At 34.0% G+C, this 22170-nt stretch overlaps 6 protein-coding genes across 6 annotated transcripts; 2 read left to right on the top strand and 4 right to left on the bottom strand. All coding sequences in view use genetic code 12, as the record gives it.

Annotated features, from left to right (window-relative positions):
• Nucleotides 1-2250: 2250 nt before the first annotated feature.
• On the top strand, nt 2251-4245 carry DASC09_036110 (uncharacterized protein; the record flags this gene model as incomplete). The annotated part of the gene is made up of 1 exon (XM_064997210.1): nt 2251-4245. One exon carries the CDS (start codon nt 2251-2253, stop codon nt 4243-4245), a length of 1995 nt encoding a protein of 664 aa, XP_064853282.1.
• A 278-nt stretch (nt 4246-4523) lies between these two features.
• On the bottom strand, nt 4524-5588 carry DASC09_036100 (uncharacterized protein; the record flags this gene model as incomplete). The annotated part of the gene is made up of 1 exon (XM_064997209.1): nt 4524-5588. The coding sequence occupies one exon, from the start codon at nt 5586-5588 to the stop codon at nt 4524-4526; it is 1065 nt and encodes a 354-aa protein (XP_064853281.1).
• Nucleotides 5589-14769: 9181 nt separating this feature from the next.
• DBP5 (ATP-dependent RNA helicase DBP5) lies at nt 14770-16230 on the top strand (the record flags this gene model as incomplete). Its single annotated transcript, XM_064997208.1, has 1 exon — nt 14770-16230. One exon carries the CDS (start codon nt 14770-14772, stop codon nt 16228-16230), a length of 1461 nt encoding a protein of 486 aa, XP_064853280.1.
• A 216-nt stretch (nt 16231-16446) lies between these two features.
• CHS7 (Chs7p) lies at nt 16447-17400 on the bottom strand (the record flags this gene model as incomplete). Its single annotated transcript, XM_064997207.1, has 1 exon — nt 16447-17400. The coding sequence occupies one exon, from the start codon at nt 17398-17400 to the stop codon at nt 16447-16449; it is 954 nt and encodes a 317-aa protein (XP_064853279.1).
• Nucleotides 17401-18046: 646 nt separating this feature from the next.
• Nucleotides 18047-19666, bottom strand: DASC09_036070 (FG-nucleoporin; the record flags this gene model as incomplete). The annotated part of the gene is made up of 1 exon (XM_064997206.1): nt 18047-19666. The coding sequence occupies one exon, from the start codon at nt 19664-19666 to the stop codon at nt 18047-18049; it is 1620 nt and encodes a 539-aa protein (XP_064853278.1).
• Nucleotides 19667-19952: 286 nt separating this feature from the next.
• On the bottom strand, nt 19953-22019 carry DASC09_036060 (uncharacterized protein; the record flags this gene model as incomplete). Its single annotated transcript, XM_064997205.1, has 1 exon — nt 19953-22019. The coding sequence occupies one exon, from the start codon at nt 22017-22019 to the stop codon at nt 19953-19955; it is 2067 nt and encodes a 688-aa protein (XP_064853277.1).
• Between the last annotated feature and the right edge of the window lie 151 nt (nt 22020-22170).

Below are 22170 nucleotides of genomic sequence, written 5' to 3'. Positions count from 1 at the left end.
TTTTAAGCGGAGAAGAAAAAATAGGTGGGGAAAAACAAGAAAATAAAATCAAAAAAAAAAATAAAATCAAAAAAAAAACAACAATTAAAAACCTTAAAAACGCATAAAAACATTTTTTCTCAATAATAGGGTTTTTCACCATTAATGGTTTTCCCTTAACACTTTAATTTTCAAACTACATTAAGTAGTTTATGAGATATATAGTTATATAATTAATTAATATATTGAATTTTGTCTTTAAAAAAAAAAAAATTTTTTTTTATTATTTTTATTTTTATTTTTATTATTTTTATTTTTATTATTTTCATTTTTATTATCCCCCAGAATTCTGATGGTCACTACATTGAAAATACTTAGTATTTGAGATATAGTGCCAAAACCCCTCAACAAAGACCTCCATCTCAGTTCATGAAGCTCCTAGTGATGGGTAATTCACTAGTGACTTCATCTCATATTTTCACATTGCACCTTTTTTCCTTAATAATCTTGATTGTTGAGTTTTTTACCGGTGATGTGATTAATTCTTAAAGCAAGGAGTGTGAGGTTGTGAGAAAATTATAGTATTATACTTATCTATTAGAAAGACCGGCATGAAATGCCCGGCTTGCATGTTATTTAGAACCTCTGTGACTCGTTAATATACAATTCATTCATCATAATCTCAAATCACTATTCTCTCAATTTCTTAAACTTTACTCGATTTTCCAAGCTTTTCATAGATTAACGAGTCGCAGAGGTTGCAAATAACACGTAATCTGGGCCTATGAGCCAGTCTGTAAAAATAATTATTAATAATAAAAACTGTAGTTTACTCCTCTATCATATTCCTTTTGCAAAGATTAGTCACATTATCGATAAAAAACTTGTTAATCAAAATTATCAAGGAAAAAAGATGCAATGTGATGGTATGATTTAGACTTGCTAGGCTGATCTGTGTCAGTTAGTTGATCCAGAACGAGGGTGTATGTAATCTGTTCAATGATATAGTATTTCAAGTTCAAGTAGAATAAATTAAAACAAAAATAAAAATAAAAAGTCATACCAAATATAATCAAGCGTAAAATCAAATATTAATCACGAAAAAAAATCAAGTTAGAATTCTATTTTTCCCTCGTGATCGCATTATTCGCGAGAGATAATATAATAAGTAAAAAGATAATCGAGGGTAAAGTATAAAGTAGATAAAGCATTTAGTTAAATATAACAATGATAAAAATTTTTGCTGAATAACAGGGTCTCTATATGATCTTGATACAAGGATAGTTATGGGGTTAATTATATACCATTTTAAGAGCTTTTCGAATGCTTATTATATAAGCCTGTTTAGTTTAAGTATACTTCTTTAGTCTAAGTATACTTCCCAATCTATTTTTTTTTTCTTTTTTTTTTATTTTAAATCAAATAATATATGCTCTTTAATGGCAAAAGATTTTGATGTTGTTGGGGTAGGACCAATTTTCCTCATCATGAGGTTAATTCTAAAGAAGTTCTTGAAAAAACAATTTTCTATTGAAGAAGAAGGTGAAAATTGTGTGTTCAAAATTATTGATACTATTTTTGATGTTGCTAAGTAAATTTTCTATTATTTTTATGACTTATAATAACAATAAAACCGTCTATGTCTTTACAATTATCTAATCTCAATTTGATCCTTGAAGATAGAATTAAAGGATTTCATAAATATCAAATAAAATGCTGTGCTGTAATAATCATTTTTTGTTTTCTATATGAGAATCAATAATAGTATCAATAACAGTATCAACCTAAAATTAGAAAAAGGAGATATTAGAATTAGTTTAGATGGAAAATATATAGGATGACTAGTAGGTCCCCATTTTTATTTTTTTCATACTGAGAAGAATTTTTACTCTAAAACTCATTCCACTATTAGCGTTATTATTAACAGTGGTTATTTTCAATCTAGAACATTCCAAACACTGGGAACTCATTATTGAACACTTGCACTATTAAATTTTAGTGTCTAATTTTAATCAACTTAAACAACTAAGGCATTTTGCTGACACTAGCGATCTGAGTTACAGTACTGATCGCAATATATTTATCTGGTGATCATGTTGGAGGAATTTCCTGCAGTAACGCGAGATGTTTTTTTTAGAAAACAGAAAAAAAAAAAAAAAACAAAAACAAAAACAAAAGTCAAGAGGAAAGAAGATAAAAAAAAACGGAAATTATCACAAACATTTGGAATAGAAAGCAACGAAACAATACAGCTTGACTATATACAGAAGTATGAGTTACAGAAGTTTGCGTTCCACAACTTTAAAAACGTCTTTTGCGCAATTGGATGATTTTCTTTTAAATCATTCTCTTCCGGATCTTGGTGAAGATCTTCTACTTCATGAGGTTGAAAAACAATACAATTGGTTACAATGTTTCAATGTTGACACCAGTAATGATGCATCAATTAGTAAAACTCATAATCATCCAGAGAAGCAGCAGCGACAAAAGAATTCAGAAAAACAAGACATCAAAGCAGCGACAAGTTCTCTAACTGATGCAGAAGACGAGGAAGATGAGGAAGAGGAAGAAGATGATGATGCTGATAATTACGGCGAAGAGGAAGGGTTAGAACAGGAGGAGCAACAGGAAGAAGAAGAAGAAGATGATGATGAAGACGAAAAAGTAAAAGTAAAAGCCAGTAATATAGAAGTTGAAGAGAGTTCCAGAAAGAAAAGAAGCAATAACCCTACGCGTGAAGAATTGTTATTGGAATTGAATAGTCTATACGAGCCTTCAGATGATGAGAAATCAATTAGTTTCGACAAAACTGGTGAGAATGATTCAGATGATGATTTTTATACTGGTGTTGATATCAGTGCTCTAATTCATAAGGATACAAACTTTGCAAAGAAGAAACCAACGACATCCAAATACATCGAAGAAAAAACATTCAAAGGAATTGAAATGGACCTCTTCAAAAAACAAAGAAAAAAAAAAGTTTGGTGTTTATCTGGATTATATGCTAAGGATGCTGGCCTAGATAATAATAAACAGGAAGATGATGAGGAAGAAGGGAAAAAGCCTGATAATTTTGAATTTATCTTTCCCGAAAATAAGACATTTTTCTCGGTAGAAACCGATTATAAACTTCCTTTTAATGTTTTTTGCCCAAATATGCTTGATGACTCAGCAGATAAATCTGTTTTTGACACCTTTACACAAACTAATGTTAATAATCATCAAGATAAACTTATTTCCTTGAACAAAACATACACAGTAAATGGTGATGAAATTAGCGAAGATGCTGAAACAGACCGGAAATATCAGGAATACAAGAACTCTAATAACATATACGATCATAGTGGTGTTGAGGTTTTCGATACGGATATTAAAGGTTACGGCCTTAGAGCAGTTAGAGAGTACCAACCCGATGAACTTGTCATGGAGTATACTGGTGACATTTTGAGTTATCAAGAATTTAACCAATTGCAAACTACTAAAGACTACTGTTTGCATTTTGTTGATGGTTTTGTACTAGATTCCTTCAAGAATGGATCACTAGCCAGATTTATTAATCATTCAATTAAACCAAATTGTTACTTTAAGGTGTTTTTGGCTAATGATAAGGGAGAATTGAAACCTAAGGTAGGGATATTTGCGTGCTCAGAAACTATCAGTTCTGCAGATGAATTAACTTTGGATTATAACACAAACAGGGTTCATTATATTAAACCACAAAGATGTTATTGTGGTGAACCTCAATGCAATGGATTTATTAGGGAGTTTTACAATAAATTGAATTTAATTAATTTCCTAAGTTTCAATATTTTCTATTCTTCGAATAGCGACTTGTTTAATGCTGGAGATATGACAAATATCAGACACCTTATAAAGGCAGGGTCTGCCACCAATTATTCTCAAAAAAAGCTAAAAAAGTTATCTATTTTTTGCTCAATTCCTACGGATGAGGATAGGCATGAATCTTATTTTTATGTTGTGGGCAGTAATGAAGCTTACTTTATCAGAAAAGCTGAAGAATTGAAGAAAGCTGAGGAAAGAGAGAAGCGCCTTGAATCCAATTACACCGGAGACATTGATCTTGACTCTGATTTTGACGAAATTAGAGCCAAGAAATTAAAGAGGAAAACTCCATTTGGAAGAAAGAGTTTGAGCGCAGAAAAAATTAAAAGGCCAAGTCTGACAAATGGCTCAGCTGAGTTTAATGCATTGCCTCCCAAATTACAAAAGCAATTGGGAATTGATATGGTTATGGCCGATTTGTGAAGTCAATATTTGTCTCTTCATCCGCCCTTGCCTTTTTTATATTTCCTTTCATTTGTTTTATCTTGTCTCCTTTTTTTTTTTTCTTTTTTTTTTTGTTTACTTGTTTCTGGTTGCTGCCTTTTCTCATGGTATAATAAATTTATTGGTGTAGTTCTTTTCTCTCTTTATTAGTGTAGTTCCTATAAGGAAAAATTCAAATTATATGTAAGGGAAAAATAGAAGTAGAAATAAAGAGTTTAAGTGAAAATATGTGAAACAGAAAATGAGAGCTTTGACATTCAATCTAGTTCTTTAGGATCAACGTTTTTTTGAATAAATGAGTGTAAGATTTGCCAGTAGTCCGCCTGGTTGCAGGTATTGTTGTGATAACCTTTCTTGAACGTCTTCAAGAATTTATTATCTGAGGGTGACAATTCATATAATTGTTGCATATGATATGGAGGAACGATTTCATCCTTTAAACCACTAAGAAATAGAAAAGGGATTTTAGGATCGGAATTTAGAATCTCTTTTTCACTTCTCCATTTTTGAGTACACAACTTGGAAAAATTCTTGAGCACTGGGAATATATATGGAATGACTTTCTCAAGACATAGAAATGTATTCTCCAATATCACACACGAAATCCTAGGGTAAAATTTAGGGGTATCCGGTCTGACTTGGGCATTTTTCCTACTTCTCAAGCCACAGTCATCCATTGGTTCCTCCTGCTGATTATTCCAGTATTTACTTGTCAACGAGGTGATGTAAATTGCAACAGCACCACCAAGAGACCTTCCGTACAATATGATCGAAGACTTGTAGTATTGCTTATCATTCGCAAGGTATTCAAGCACGGCTCGCGCATCATTTTTTAATCCTGTTTCTGATGGACTCCCCGTTGATTTCCCGTAGCCCCTGTAACTGTAAACAAACACATTGTACCTGTAATACTTATGGAAGAATTCCACGATTGGTAAATAGTGAGATATGTTCCCTGCATTAGGACCAAGAAGCAAAACAGTTTTATTGGTATAATCCTTATCATATGGATTGTGCTTCAAAGCAAAACAATCCAAAACCTCTCCGTCAGAAGTTGTTATTTTGACCGACTGGTACTTCATTCCATAGCTATCTGGAGTATCGTAGAACGTTCTGCCTTCATTTAATCCCGAAGGATAAACAAGCCAGTTTTGGCATTTATATAATGCAACCAAACCTAAGGTTGCTATTGATAAAGAGATTCCGACAATTATCTTGGTATAATTGATGAGTTTACCTATTATTGGATAATTCAAAAAGTTAAATAGCGGCTTTGGAATAAATGAGTATATCGTGGTTACAACAGCATCACCATCCGTCATAATAAGAGAATTATAGTCCGAAGAATAATAAGTTTCATATGATTGGTTACTAACTGTCTATAATTGTGGATGTTCTAAACATTGTCATTTAATAATTCTGTTTTGTAAACACGCAAAAAAAAAAGATAACAAAAAAAAGCCTGCAGTTTCTCGGATTGCAAAAAAAATCTTCCCCACCAGGACTCGAACCTGGAATCCCTTGATCCCCATTAACCGTAGTCAAGTGCCTTAACCATTGGGCCATGAGGAATAGATGATAAGCAGCATTTTTGAAACACTTTACCTTGTCAACTGATCTATATAATTTTGCTGATGATATCACAGTTTTCCTCAAAGATAAAAGAGATTATTCCAAAACAATGAAATGTATTAGACTATTTGAAAAATTCAGTGGCAGCAAACTCAATGAAAAGAAATCCCAACTAATCATACCAACTGATACTTATCCATTTTTGACACCATTCCCATTTGAGATTGCTGATGAAAACTTTCAATTGACATATTTGGGGATAACTATTGGGCCATCAGTGACATTTTGGCCGGAAACATTGCAGCGTGACCTCTATATCAAGTACAAGTTATCAAACATGACCAGCTTGCTGATTCAATCAAAAATAGAAGCATTCAACACATATATTGCATCCAAGTTCTATTACAAAGAACTACACCAACCTTTGTTACCCAATCAGTTGAATCAAATTGACACATCGATTAAGTTATTGGTCAAGCAAGATACACCTATTTCTTTGGATACACTCAAGACACACAACAACAAAGGCGGTTTCTCAATGATTGATTTAAAGTCTCAACTCCAACACCGAAGAGCCAAAATTTTCCAGGATTTGTTTTTGGATAGTCACACTAAATATAACCAGATATTACGTTTTAAAATCCAATCAACTATCAATAACATCATTCAAAAAACATCACCAACAAAATCACCAAAGGATGAATATATCAAAACTCATTATTGGTGGGTGGTATTACTTGAACTAGCCGATGACATTGAGAATACCAATGATTCAATTTCCTTAGAAGTTATGAATAGCAGCACATTCTCAGATGCTGAAAGGACAGCGTACTGGGATTTCAGAAAAGTTCTTGGTATAAAGAAACGTACAATCAGGTTGAAGCCAATGAAGATTGGAATTGAAGATTTGAAAAATTCAATTGAAAAAGGGATTCCTGAAAAATATCAACAACACATTCCAATTAGAATTAAGGATTTTGACCATACTAAAGGAAGTAAAAAACAACGGGAAAAACAAGATGTGAACAAGATGTCAAAAACACTCATGGATATTACTGGGGTGAATCAGAAACAAGTTGATAACTTTTGGCATAACCTCAAAAAATTCAACCAACATTTCCCGGGGAAATATCAAAATATTCACATCTTTCATTTGGGCATTGAAAATCACAATTACGTAAATAATCATTGTGACTATTGCAGCAAAAAATTAACCAGATATGATGAACCCCAATATGCCCCAAAGGAAATCCAATTTGAAATCATGAAGCACCATCTTATTGAATGTCCATTGGCCCAGAAACTTTGGAAAAAAATTGACTTGAATATCCCATTAACCTGGCAAACAATCATTACCCCTGCCACCAACATGAACGAAACCAGAACGATCGATAGATATCTAGGTTTCCAACGAAAATTATCAAGATTGAAATCCAAAAGGCATTTCAATTGTCATATGGCCGTTGATTCAATGATCTTCTTGCTTGAAAGCAATATCTTTTAAGCGGAGAAGAAAAAAATAGGTGGGGAAAAACAAGAAAATAAAATCAAAAAAAAAAAAAAAAAATAAAACAATTAAAAACCTTAAAAACGCATAAAAACATTTTTTCTCAATAATAGGGTTTTTCACCATTAATGGTTTTCCCTTAACACTTTAATTTTCAAACTACATTAGATAGTTTATGAGATATATAGTTATATAATTAATTAATATATTGAATTTTGTATTTAAAAAAAAAAAAATTAATATATTGAATTTTGTCTTTAAAAAAAAAAAATCACTAAAAAAAAACGCAAATCAAAAATTATAATGAGTATTAATAATACCAAAAGAATTCCAAAGCCTTCCAACTACTCCACTGATCCAACAAATGATCCACCTTCTCAAGAAACCCTGGTTTCTTCTGATATTATCGTTGACTTAGATCATGCAAATCCCAACGCAACCGATCAAAACAATGTAAACAAACACGGAAATGAACCACATTCAGACGAAGAAATCACTGAGGAAGATGACAATACTTTTTTAAGTACTGCTGAAACCTTTGCAACCCCATCTAATACCATAAATGAGGCCTCTAATGCTGATTCTGATGTTGATATTGCCCACCGCCCAGCCCCGGAAATTAATGTTTCTCCAGTTGATTGCGATCGCAATCTTGATAGTGCAGGTGACACTAGCGTCGACATGCATATGTCAAATCAAGCCACCATTGAATCTCAAGGAGATTCACAACCTTCTGTTTCTATTGATTTTGTTACTGAAAACTCTGAAAACCAAAAAAAAATTGAAAACAACAAAACCCAAAAAAACTCTGAAAACCAAAAAACCCCAAAAAAAACTAACCCAGCCCCAGTTGCTGCTTTCAGCAGATCCTACGCCCAAATCGCCTCGGGCTCTAAAGGCGCATCCCAACAGGGGACTCTGATTATGAACACCACCTCCACTTTTCAAAATGTTTTAGCCAAATTCGAAAGAGTTTTTAAATGGGCTAAATATCTCAAATCAATCAAGTTCGAACACCAAGATGTCCTTGAATATGCTATTAAGGAAAAGGGCATGAGGGGATCACTTTTCGGATTTGACACACAAAAAGTGGAAAATGTTGAAGAGAAATATCAAGAATTTGTCAAAATCTACACCATTGAAAAGTTTTTCAAATTTTATACAAATTCCCATTTAATTAATGAATTCTCAAGATTGAAACAATCTAATATTGCAGAGGAGGATTACATTAAATTTATTATGAGCCATCAAGATAAACAAAAAATCATGATGTCATTTATTATCCCACCTGAGCTCTACCGGAAGTATGAGCTTGATGATCATTTGAGTACAATAAAGGATGCCTTCCAAAAATTAATCGATGTTAAATTAACCAACATTGAAACTGATTTGAATGATAATGATGATATCAACTTCATCAAGAAAGCTTTAATTGAAGCTCAAAACTACTTGTTTATTTCAAATGAAACTATTTGTCTCAAATCCTCACTTATCCCAATATTGAAAGGTCAATTACAAACTAAGAATGAAAAGTTACGTAATGCATTTATTGATTTTGTCACTAGCCATTTAAGTGTTGACATTGAACAATCCACTTACAAGCCACGCATCAATATCAATAAGAATGATAAAGAAATCCAATTGATTGAGATAACAGCCTTGGAAACAACCCCCGACTATTTTGTCGATGCTACCATCAAGCAAGCGCTTGACCTAGCCCAAATTGAACCAACATCATTCTCAGTGATTAAAAGTGACATGACTAAAAGACCTAACGAGGAGCTTAAAAATCGTTACATTTATGGTTACTTGGAAATGGAACCAGAAAAACAAATCCCGGTTATTCACCAAGACAACATTGTTTCTAAAGTTATTACTAAATGCTTACACTGTATCAATTGTGGTTCAAGAGAACACACCAGATACAATTGCAAGCAAGCATCTTGCGCGATTTGCAAAAAGCCTAGCCATGTAGCTAAAGACTGTTACTTTAAGCGGCCAAAGAAAAATGTTACAGATGATCGTCATGAGAACCCCAAACAGAAGCAAAATCAACCACCAGTGATTGAAGTTCCTTCTACCGAGTTCACCATGGTTCATGGTTCATCTAGATCCAGACAGTCAAAACCACCACAAAATGAACTGAGCAATTTATGGAAGAATCCATTCCACCAATTGGGATTAATATCCAAAGAAAGAGATGATGATTATGAAAATATTCAAACTACCACACCAGCTATCAACAGAAAGCATCAAATCACCCCTCCTCCGGTTAATCAAGTTAGAAAGGCCTCCAAAAAGAAGGCATCCGTCAAACCAAAGAAAATCCTTCAAAGGGAGAAACCAGCTGAAACCAAGCAAGAGTCAGCCAAACCAGGAATTAAGTTGAATGTGTTTAGATCCCATCCAATTACCCCAAAATCTAATCAAACCTTGTCCAACCCAACTTCTACCCCAGCTTCTACTCCAAAATCTACCCCAAAATCTACCCCAAAATCTACCCCAATCTCTACCCCAATTTTGACCAAAATTAACACCACCAAGCCTTCAGCACCAAAACCATTTGTACCAAAATCTATTAAGTTAGTCATTAAAGACCCACACCCATCAGTGACATCAAAACTGGCACAAACTGGCTCTAAAGAGCCAACCCTGTCTGAATCAAGTGCAGAACCTGATAATGATAATGACGAAGAATATGATGAGGAGTATGAAAATGATGGAGAATACATCTATGATGCAAAAGACGAATATGAGGATTCAGAAGAATATGAGCAGGATGAAATGCTACTGGGTGATGAAATTCCAGTACATGAGAAAACAGAATTAACACCAACCAATGATGATTTGTCAACTCTGGAAGCTGATGCAACCAGAAACAAACAGACAAATCAAAATTCCAATGAATAAACATAATGATTATTAAAATCAATACTCAAAATATACAACGGAGTCGTATCAGCGACCAGTTGGTAATAAGTTTCACCCAAAAATCCAATGTGTCTTTGCTCCAAGAACTAAATCTATCAGAAGACTTTTCGTTTCAGTTCGATAACAAAGTCATATACTATAATTCAACCTGTTCCAGAACAGCAATAATTGTTGATGATTCTATTCCAGTGTTAGGATCCAAATTAGCAGGTATTACTGTCCAACATGAACTCCAAAAACACATCACGGATGTCTTAATTGAATTAGAAAATAACCAAGCACTCTGGATTATAAACTTGTATAATCCAAATCAATACCAAAAGCAAAATCAGATCCATGATCAGCTCAAACTCAGTTTACTTGCCCAACATCAGAATCTTCAAACTAGATTCCCAGGAAAGACAATCAACATCATGTTAGCTGGTGATTTTAATAATTTTATTGATCGTTCGGACTCCCTAAATTATAGAAGCCGTGAAGACTCAGTTGCTGAATCCTTAACTAATCTCATTACTTTGTTGAACTTGAAGGACTCATTCAATTCAATCAAACATAACATCAAGAAAACATTCACTAATAAAGCATCAGAATTAGGGAAAAGCCGGAGATTGGATAGGTTCTATATCACTGGGAGCTTCTTAAAAAACAAAGAAAACAAATGGAATATGACACAAACAAATCATTTTGGGAAAAGATCCACACATGATTCAGTTACAGTGGAGTTGACTTTAACTTCATCCAAGGCTTACTATAATATGAAGAGATATAGATTGACCGACAGAATCATTAATGTTCTCAGGCACCAATCTATAAATGAAGATATCCAAGGAACCGATGAATTAATAATTGATATTAAATGCAAAGCAGAAAAACTCAAACACATGTTGAAAAAAGTGAAAGTGCCTGAACTTGATAAAATGACGGAATATTATCAACATATTAACCAAGTTTTCCACCAATATCAAGAACAACGCCCAATAAAACAGCTAAAAGATGTACAAGGGACACTAGTTCAATCTCATGAAGAGATAATGAAAATAGCAACTGAATATTATATGGACTTGTTTGATGGAACCAGAGGAACAAAGGACACAAAAAAAATACATAAATATCTTCAGGACGTGATTCCAACCCAAGGAATATCTCCTGAAGAGAAGAGAAAAATGGATTCCTCCATAACAATGGAAGAACTCAAACTGGCAATTGATTCGGCAAATTTGAAGTCCACACCGGGCATAGATGGAATCCCATACAAATTTTATAAGGAATTATTTCCCCAAATCAAACACATCCTTCTTCAAGAATTTAACCACATTCTAACTGAAGGAAATTTACCATTCCACTACCGAACTATACTCTTTAACATCATACCAAAGCCTGGAAAGTCAAAAGAAAACATTGGAAACTATAGGCCGATAGCCCTTATCAACACTAATCTTCGATTATTATCCACAATAATTAATAATAGGTTGTTGAAGCACTTGCCTGATATCATAGGGGAAGATCAAGCTGGTTTTATTCCAGGCCGGTCATCGTTCTCCAACATCACCATTTTCAGAGAAATGTTAGATAGTCTAATTCATCCAAAAGATAAAACGCATATAATACCAAATCCACAAAAGCTGATACTAATTGTGGATTTGGAGAAAGCGTTCGATAGGATATCTCACGAATATATGGAACAACTATTGTCCCATTTAAATTTTGGAAAAAAATTAGCCAAGTTAATCATCAACATCCTCAAGCAGACAACGGGATCCTTATACATCAACAACATGACCGGCCCATTATTCAATTTAAAAAATGGTACCCTCCAAGGTAATCCGTTTTCCCCTTCATTATTTGCATTAGCAGTAGAACCTTTACTACGATCTATCAAACAGAATACCAGAGGCCATAGTTACCAAGGAGATTTGATACCTGAAGCATATAGCAGTCAACATTATCTTGCTTTTGCTGATGATATCACAGTTTTCCTCAAAGATAAAAGAGATTATTCCAAAACAATGAAATGTATTAGACTATTTGAAAAATTCAGTGGCAGCAAACTCAATGAAAAGAAATCCCAACTAATCATACCAACTGATACTTATCCATTTTTGACACCATTCCCATTTGAGATTGCTGATGAAAACTTTCAATTGACATATTTGGGGATAACTATTGGGCCATCAGTGACATTTTGGCCGGAAACATTGCAGCGTGACCTCTATATCAAGTACAAGTTATCAAACATGACCAGCTTGCTGATTCAATCAAAAATAGAAGCATTCAACACATATATTGCATCCAAGTTCTATTACAAAGAACTACACCAACCTTTGTTACCCAATCAGTTGAATCAAATTGACACATCGATTAAATTATTGGTCAAGCAAGATACACCTATTTCTTTGGACACACTCAAGACACACAACAACAAAGGCGGTTTCTCAATGATTGATTTAAAGTCTCAACTCCAACACCGAAGAGCTAAAATTTTCCAGGATTTGTTTTTGGATAGTCACACTAAATATAACCAGATATTACGTTTTAAAATCCAATCAACTATCAATAACATCATTCAAAAAACATCACCAACAAAATCACCAAAGGATGAATATATCAAAACTCATTATTGGTGGGTGGTATTACTTGAACTAGCCGATGACATTGAGAATACCAATGATTCAATTTCCTTAGAAGTTATGAATAGCAGCACATTCTCAGATGCTGAAAGGACAGCGTACTGGGATTTCAGAAAAGTTCTTGGTATAAAGAAACGTACAATCAGGTTGAAGCCAATGAAGATTGGAATTGAAGATTTGAAAAATTCAATTGAAAAAGGGATTCCTGAAAAATATCAACAACACATTCCAATTAGAATTAAGGATTTTGACCATACTAAAGGAAGTAAAAAACAACGGGAAAAACAAGATGTGAACAAGATGTCAAAAACACTCATGGATATTACTGGGGTGAATCAGAAACAAGTTGATAACTTTTGGCATAACCTCAAAAAATTCAACCAACATTTCCCGGGGAAATATCAAAATATTCACATCTTTCATTTGGGCATTGAAAATCACAATTACGTAAATAATCATTGTGACTATTGCAGCAAAAAATTAACCAGATATGATGAACCCCAATATGCCCCAAAGGAAATCCAATTTGAAATCATGAAGCACCATCTTATTGAATGTCCATTGGCCCAGAAACTTTGGAAAAAAATTGACTTGAATATCCCATTAACCTGGCAAACAATCATTACCCCTGCCACCAACATGAACGAAACCAGAACGATCGATAGATATCTAGGTTTCCAACGAAAATTATCAAGATTGAAATCCAAAAGGCATTTCAATTGTCATATGGCCGTTGATTCAATGATCTTCTTGCTTGAAAGCAATATCTTTTAAGCGGAGAAGAAAAAAATAGGTGGGGAAAAACAAGAAAATAAAATCAAAAAAAAAAAAAAAAATAAAACAATTAAAAACCTTAAAAACGCATAAAAACATTTTTTCTCAATAATAGGGTTTTTCACCATTAATGGTTTTCCCTTAACACTTTAATTTTCAAACTACATTAGATAGTTTATGAGATATATAGTTATATAATTAATTAATATATTGAATTTTGTATTTAAAAAAAAAACCGCAGCTATGGTATACAATATTTCTAGCTTTTGTATTTTATAACTTTATTAAGCATTTATTGTCTATATAGTGATATATTCAGAGCCTTTCTGACTCATTAATATGCAATTCATTCACTCATTGATACTATTTTCAAAAGTGCAATAATGGAGGTAAGATTTTCTGAATGGGACACTGTTAGCTGTTATTCAGAAATAATGGTAATGTTAATAGTATTTATAGCTTGATATATATATATATATATATTATACATTTATTTATTTAAGTGATAATCAAATAGTGATTATATATCGAATCTGTATGGAACAACCATGAGTTGTTAGCCAAAGCACATTGAATATTTTTTTTTGCTTTGCGGGTTTCGGCTACAAGATTTTTATTGTTTAGATGAATTAAATTTTTCAAAAAGAGAAGAATTTTTCTCAATAAATACCTTCTTATTTTTTGTATATTATTATTATTGTATCATATTGGCACTTATTAAACTTGCTTGTGTGTCCTGTTTACAGGCCAAAAAAACTCATGTGATTTTTTAGCTTAGATAAATTATGTGAAAGAAAGAAATGGATGATGATAGCAAAGATCAAAGTCAAAGGTCAATAAAATGAATGAAAACAAATAAATTGGTCATACAAAATCGAAAACAAAACAAAATGAATAAATAAACTGCTATCAGAAACTACTTCATGCTAATCAAAACCTTAGAACTAATGCAAGGGCTCATAATATCAGGAATTTCAATTTTTTTTTTCCGCTAACTTTTTTTCCAAAAACACCACAGCAAAAACCAAGGTCTAACTTATTTAGTGCCACCCATTACTAAAGACAATAACACCCTATAAACGATATTCAATAATGTCTGAAGAAATTTCGCCTTCTGACCTCCTTAAAGATTTATCTTTATCAGGAGACAAAGCGCCAACTACAAAAGAAGAAGAAAAAGAAGTAAAGGATACCACTGAAGATAAGAAATCTGAAGAGACGAAACCGGAGGAAAAGAAACCTGAAGAATCTGATAAGGAGAAAACAGAAAATAAAGAAGATGAAAAACCACAGTCGAATTTGATCAAATCATCTTATGAAGTTAAATTAAAGTTGGCTGATTTACAGGCGGATCCAAACTCGCCATTGTACTCTGTGAAGTCCTTTGAGGATTTGAATTTATCGGCAGAATTATTAAAGGGTCTTTATGCAATGGGTTTCAACAAGCCTTCTAAGATCCAGGAAAATGCTTTGCCTTTATTAATCAAAAACCCACCAACAAACTTTATTGGTCAGTCACAATCTGGTACCGGTAAGACTGCTGCCTTTAGTTTGAATATGTTAACCAGAGTTGATACATCTCTCAACCAAGTGCAAGCGATTTGCTTGTCCCCAGCAAGAGAATTGGCAAGACAAACCATGGAAGTGGTTGAAGCCATGGGTAAGTTTACAAAAGTTACCACCCAGTTGGTTGTTCCAGAAGCTTACACTAGAGGTGTTCAAATTACCGCCAATATCGTGGTAGGGACTCCTGGTGCCATTCTTGATTGCATTAGACGTAAGCAAATCAACATCTCCAACTTGAAAGTATTGGTTCTTGATGAAGCTGATAACATGTTGGATGCTGCAGGTTTGGGTGAACAATCTATCAGAGTAAGAAAAATGATCCCAAGAACCTCTCAGATAGTTTTGTTTTCTGCTACTTTCCCTGATGCGGTGCGTAAATATGCAGTTAAATTTGCACCAGGCGCAAACAGTATGGAATTGAAGCATGAAGAATTGAATGTTGATGCCATCAAGCAACTTTATATGGACTGTGAAAATGAACTGCAAAAGTTTACTATCTTGAACGAATTATACGGTATTTTGACTGTCGGTTCGTCTATTATTTTTGTTGCCAAAAAAGTCACTGCTAACGAATTATACAGTAGTTTGAAGAAAGAAGGACACAGTGTCTCTGTTTTACATTCCGACTTAGTTCCATCCCAAAGAGATAAATTGATTGATGACTTTAGAGAAGGTAGATCTAAAGTATTGATCACCACAAATGTTTTGGCCAGAGGTATTGATATTCCTTCAGTTAACATGGTAGTTAATTATGATTTACCAACCACCAAAAGTGGTGAACCTGATCCTTCTACCTATTTGCACAGAATTGGTAGAACTGGTAGATTTGGCAGAACTGGTGTCTCTATCAGTTTTGTTCATGACAAGAAATCTTTTAAAATTTTACAGGGTATTTTGAATTACTTTGGCAACGTGGATATAACTCAAGTTCCTACAGACGACTTGGAAAAACTTGAAGAAATTGTTCTCAAGGTCACTAAAGGTTGAATTATTCTTAACATCTTTTTTATTTAATAAAAGAATATATATTTGTATAAATTGTGAAATAAGGGAGTCAAATGTGTAGTACACATATAATAAAATAAAAAAAGATAATGCAAAGAAATGACTTTAAATATTGGATCAACCAGGGAGAAATGAAAAAACAACAACGTAATAAAAGATAATAATTCTAATATTCTCTATAAGTAAAGATCCTCATACTTAGAGTGGATAATTAAGATTTGATCTACTGTCACTGTAATTCAAATCACTCTTCTTATCATCATATGAACCGAACATTTGGGTAAAAGATTCACCATTGCTAACACTAAATTCCAAATCTTCTGCCGTAATAATATCCCAGTACTTATAGATCATCATAATTGCGAGAGTGTTGGATAAAGTACCGAAGAATAAGCCGTCTAAATAATGGTTGCATCCTTCACAAATCACTTTAGACAACAGGTAAGTCAAAATTTGGGCAAAAACAAAGAAGAATGAACTGAGAGCGATGACCCCAAATGCCCAAACATTCTTCAAAATTCCTAGGCACAAAATCGCTTGTGAAACAAAATAAATTGCTACAAATATAGCGTTGAGGAGGTACAACACCACAAAAAGGGCAGTATCCCTACCAACACTAACGGATGAGTCTAAGTTACGGAAAGCAAACACAGACAAAATAAATGTTAACGCAAATATTCCAAGACTTGAGACATATAACATCATCATTGATCTCTTCTTTCCATCTTCCCAAAGTTCGAAACCCAAAAAGCCACATACCATTAGAGCCCATGAGCATACCGAGGAAAGACCATTCTGAACTGCAACTAAAAAGCCATAGGTACGGGAGCCTGGCGGAGAAACCCCACAATCATTGACAATTGAGAAAACAGTTAATACTAACAAAGATGAGTACAAGAACATCATCTCAGCTCTCCCTATGGCCGTGAACTTACTTCTGATATTGAAAAGAATCAAGACGATAAGAATCAAAGCCCCGATATTTATGATGGTCGTACCCACTTGGAAAATAACCGTATTGGCAACATAAATACTTCTGGCATAACATTTAGGAACCACCCCTGTCTTAAAAAGATCGTCACCCGAAGAAATCAAGTTACATAAAGGAACTGTGGCATGCTCGCACACTTCGCTCATATTTCCAAATGTCATATTTGTTTGTTATTCACTTTTGGATACTTTAAACTTTCTCTTTTCTTTTAACCGTTATGATGAAATTGGTGAGGAACTAATTATCAGATGAAAATTTGAGGATCAATAGAAGAATCTATTTATAGCTGCTTAGCCAACCAACAACACTTTATAAATAAGAGAAAACAAAACAAAACAGTAGTCACCTATTTAATCTGATTTTTTTTCCCTATTTCCTTTTGTTGCTTCTAGGGCGCCTTTAACTATGCTACCAGTGTTCAACAGCTGTAAATATATAGTTGAGTTACAGAAGAAAAAAAAGCAGATCAAAAAATGAAGACAGTCCAACGCATTCTAGATCGAACAGGGCTTATACCATATGCATGCTAATGGCACTTTTTATGAGAACTGCCACTGCCACTTCCGACTCATGGACATGGGGAGAGGGGGTCTAATAGACAAAATTTACACTCCGCAACACCTCTATTCTTACAATATACATCATGATGTTATTAGTTGCATCATTGGTAATATGTCTATTCATCTGGATCGTTCCAAGACACCAGTATTATACAAAGCACCATTAAACCTTGATTGAAACAAAACAATTAACCATTTTTTGGGAGTAAAATTTGGCTCTTTTATGATAGTATTATTAGCATTAAAATCATAAACTATCAAATCCAAAGGCCCAATCTAATCCCTTCTCAAACCAATCCCCATTTCCCTTTGAACTGCCACTGGTAGGCGAATTGATATTCAATTTTTTGGCTCCTCCGCTTGCTTTGTTTTTCACCAATAATAACTGTTTGCCGCTCATAATATGTAATTTATGATCTGTGTTTTCAAAAGAACTTTTCATCTTCTTAGGTTTTGGCTCTTCGCTGCTTGCCTCAGGCTCCCTACTGTTTGTGAAAGGAGTTGAATCATTATGGTTGATAAAATTGAAGACATTACGAGATGGTGATGATAAGTAGCTATCAAGAAATGATAAAACTTTCCCTCTGTCTTCCTTGGTCTTACTTGATAAATTGTTTGAGTCGTCTCCTTCCTGCTTCTTTTCGGAAACTTCCTGCTTCTTTGACGATCTATGAGGGAAAAGCGCGTCTAGCTTTTCATTATTTGGATCATTGGAATCAAAATATTTGATTTCGATTTTCATAGAGCCATTGGTTAAACTATTCAATAAACTTGTGGTCAATGGGACCACTGAAATAAAATAATCTTTGAAAACCGCATCATTTTCCTTCAATGATCTCAAATAAGACGACTGGTTATCATATGTCAACTTAATCCAGCTATTCCCTAAATATAGCGGTAGTATCTTTCTTGAGCCCCCGTAGATATAGTTGTAACCGGATGGTCCATTCTTTTTGTTGAGCGCTTCAAAATTTTCAAGAATTTCGCCAAACTTATTGAAATATTGTATCACCTGGATAGAATCCGATTCTTTATAACCATAGACAATAATCGAATACTTTTCCTTACTGCCATTTGAGATGTCTGTGGAACTTTTCTTGGCAATATTTTGTTTAGATGAAGTCAAACTAGAATGATTTTCGAAATCAGGTTGACCTGATGACAGTTGGTCTAATAGATAATTAAGAACGCTGGAGTTGGTATTACTTATTGGATTCTTTGAAAACTTGTCAAAGAAATTAGAATTAAAAGCAGTGAATGAATCTGGATCCACCGAGCTATGTCCATGAAGCACATGGTTATGCTTGATATTGGTTGTTTCGCTCTTAGAATTAGGACTCCCATTTTGTGGATTATTATGACTATTGTTATTATTGTGATCATCATTGTCATCATCAGAGCCAACGGTATCATTATAAATGTCATTCAAAGTAACTCTCGGAGGCGCATCAACATCGTTAATAAGTAAATGTGCATTCTTTGCCGAAGGATCCAAGGGATTTCTATTCGTAAATGATAACTGTTTAAATTTCTTTGATCCAAAATCTGATGAGGCTGGACCGACCAAGAGTTTCTTAACTTGGTTGTCTAAACTGTTGTTATTCACTTCAAGCTTTTCGTTTTCACCCTCTTCGTCACTGCTGCCATCATCATCATCTTCGTCTTCATCAGCATCATCTCCAATATCACCTCCCAAAGTAGAGCTTGATGAAAGTTTTTTTGTTGATTTGATGGATCTTGGAACAATTGAAAACGGTAGTATTCTTGAATTCGAATTATCCTTGAACCATGGTTTTTCTATTTTCTGAGAAGCAGCAGAAGATGTTACTGTCGAGTTACTTCCTGACTGCTGATTTGAGCCAAACATTTCTCCAATAATTATTAATAAAAGTTCGAGATAATTTATTGTTTGTTATTATCGTTATTATGCCTTCTGATTTTTTTTTTTTTTTTGTGGGTCCCATACCTCAAGACATCCATGCATATGAACACCCAAGCATACCGGAAGTTACCCACAGATTAAACAGAGATTGTCGTATGGTATCGTGTATTTTATGATCATATTTAAATGGGATTTGACTAAAACGAGGGAAGTAAAATATTTAAAGTAAGTTCAAATCATTATTAATGAATAGATTTAGGAGAAGAAAAGTCTAGCCTCTTTTCTCGATGTGAGTGGAATGTAATTCAGAGCCAGTGTTCAACAAAACAGAACTTTTTTCAATATTCTGGAACGAACTACCCAAACTATGGGCATCATCATCATCGGTCTCAACAGTAGCGTCAGTTTCATAATGATCATCGCATGAAAAGAAATTAATATTGGACAAGCTGCTGAGAGAAGGAATTCTTTTAATAGACGCTCTATTAATAGAAACCTTTTTGCTATCATTGACCGAGTCGCTTTTACCAACAGCATAAAACTTATCAAAATCGTCGAACAAATTTGGACCCAAATCATTGCATACATTGGTAACTTTATTAGACAAGTTTTCTCGATATTGTCTGAGTTTATTCATGGAGTTTTGGCTAATGAGCTGCACAAACAATGGAGGTAAAGATTTAATGATATCCATACCGGCTTCCCCAATTCTATAGGCACTATAAGTTGTGAATACTAGAAGTAAATAACATGATACAAATAGCAAAACATAATTATGAAGACCGAATAATAGATTGTAGGATCTGATGTAATGAACTCCTATGATCGAGTAGAGAACATAAAAGGTAGGAGCAGTGACTGTGGCTGAAATAACCTTCCAAGAAGCAACCACATCAATGGCCTTGACTTTAACAGAAGAGTTCTTTAAAGCCTGATACTGCTTCTTTTTTGAGTAAATCCCCACAAGAATGAAAACAGGAGCAAATAGGATAACACCAGGTAAACTTAAAGTGCCAAAAACAACCAATTTGGAGATTCTGCTAGCTATAACCTTAAGAGTATTAACTCTATTACTGTTAATATCTCTTTCTTTAATCTGATGATCTTTCAAACCCAATTGGAAAATAAGATGGTTATAATCTTGCACAGATTTAAACAAGGTTTTAATTTGCTCCTGATATCTATAATGTTTCCAACCAATAAGAAGTCGTCTGTTGGTTTCATTAACCGTAGCCAAGCTCATTGGCTTTGAAGAGTTTGTCTTATATAATCTTCTGATAGCCTGAATTGTTCTCAAAGTTTCTCTATCGGGGGCAGTAATAGTAACAGTTTGCAAAGCTTCCTTTATGGTATTTAAAAGATCACCTACTGCACCTCTTGGATCCTCGATGTATTTATCACCATGCGATTTATTAACCATAATCGGCTGTCCAAATTCCAAAACTGCTCTTGATCTAAACTTGTTTGGGTGAAAGTAATATTGACCAGTAGGTATAATTGTAATGGTTGCATCTGGATCGATATCCCTGGTAATAGCTGCAACAGATCCAAGGGCCATTATTGCCACGCCGGGTTTTAAAGGCAATAAGTCAGTTCTATCATGACTGCCGCCTTCTGGCCAAATGGCAATTAATCCTTGTCTATATAAATGATTGAAGACATTTTGGAAAGTTTTGTTAGTATCAACTTTATCACAGTACTTGAATTCAACACCTTCTTCATTATCCAACAAACTAATTGCTTTAGGATTAGTGATAGGTCTCGCAAGTATTAACTCTTCGTCATTAATAATTTCTTTGATTTTATAGTTCCCCAAGCTGTTTGGCAATCCAATGATACCCGATACTTCAAACTTTGTGAAACTTGTACCCAAGCCATTTAAGATAGTGAAACAATCGCCATCAATGTTGGAATTATTCACATAGATCTTACCAGCTTCAACTAATTTCAAATTATCTTGAGCCCTTGGAACAGGAATAGAATCTGTGAGTTTTGCCAACATCCCCATAAACCGCTGCTTATAGGAACTTTCGGCAATGATACCGCTGGTGTTTCTTCCAAGAAATTGTTTGATTGGCGTAAAGACAATAGCGGCATCAACGAACTGGTTTGAGTGAGGGGCACAAACCAATATCACTGGTCCCTTCTTTGGAACATTCTGTAGCCCAACAACTTCGACTTCTCTAAAAAAAATATGAGTGATAAGGTAACAAAATACAGCTACAAGATCGAAAAACAAGTTCTTGATACTAAAAGACCTATAATCGATCGGTGCTTCATTTGTGGTAATCTTTGGAATATGAGCTAGTATTTTTTTATCTTTCTCTTCAGAACTCATGATAAACGTACTTCGCAACAAGTTGGGACCTAAAAGTAGCGTCCGATAGGCTCAACAATTTCGCCGTCAAAAAGCATTTTTTTGTCCTCGGGGGAAATACTGTAACCCGTGCTGCAGGTACTTTACAAGCCGATTCCTTTAAAATCCAGTA

The sequence above is a fragment of the Saccharomycopsis crataegensis genome (assembly GCF_037102585.1).
Source record: "Saccharomycopsis crataegensis DNA, jcf7180000000084, whole genome shotgun sequence".
NCBI lineage: Eukaryota > Fungi > Ascomycota > Saccharomycetes > Ascoideales > Saccharomycopsidaceae > Saccharomycopsis > Saccharomycopsis crataegensis.
Note: the sequence above shows the minus strand (reverse complement) of the source record. Positions and strands in the feature narration are given on the sequence as shown.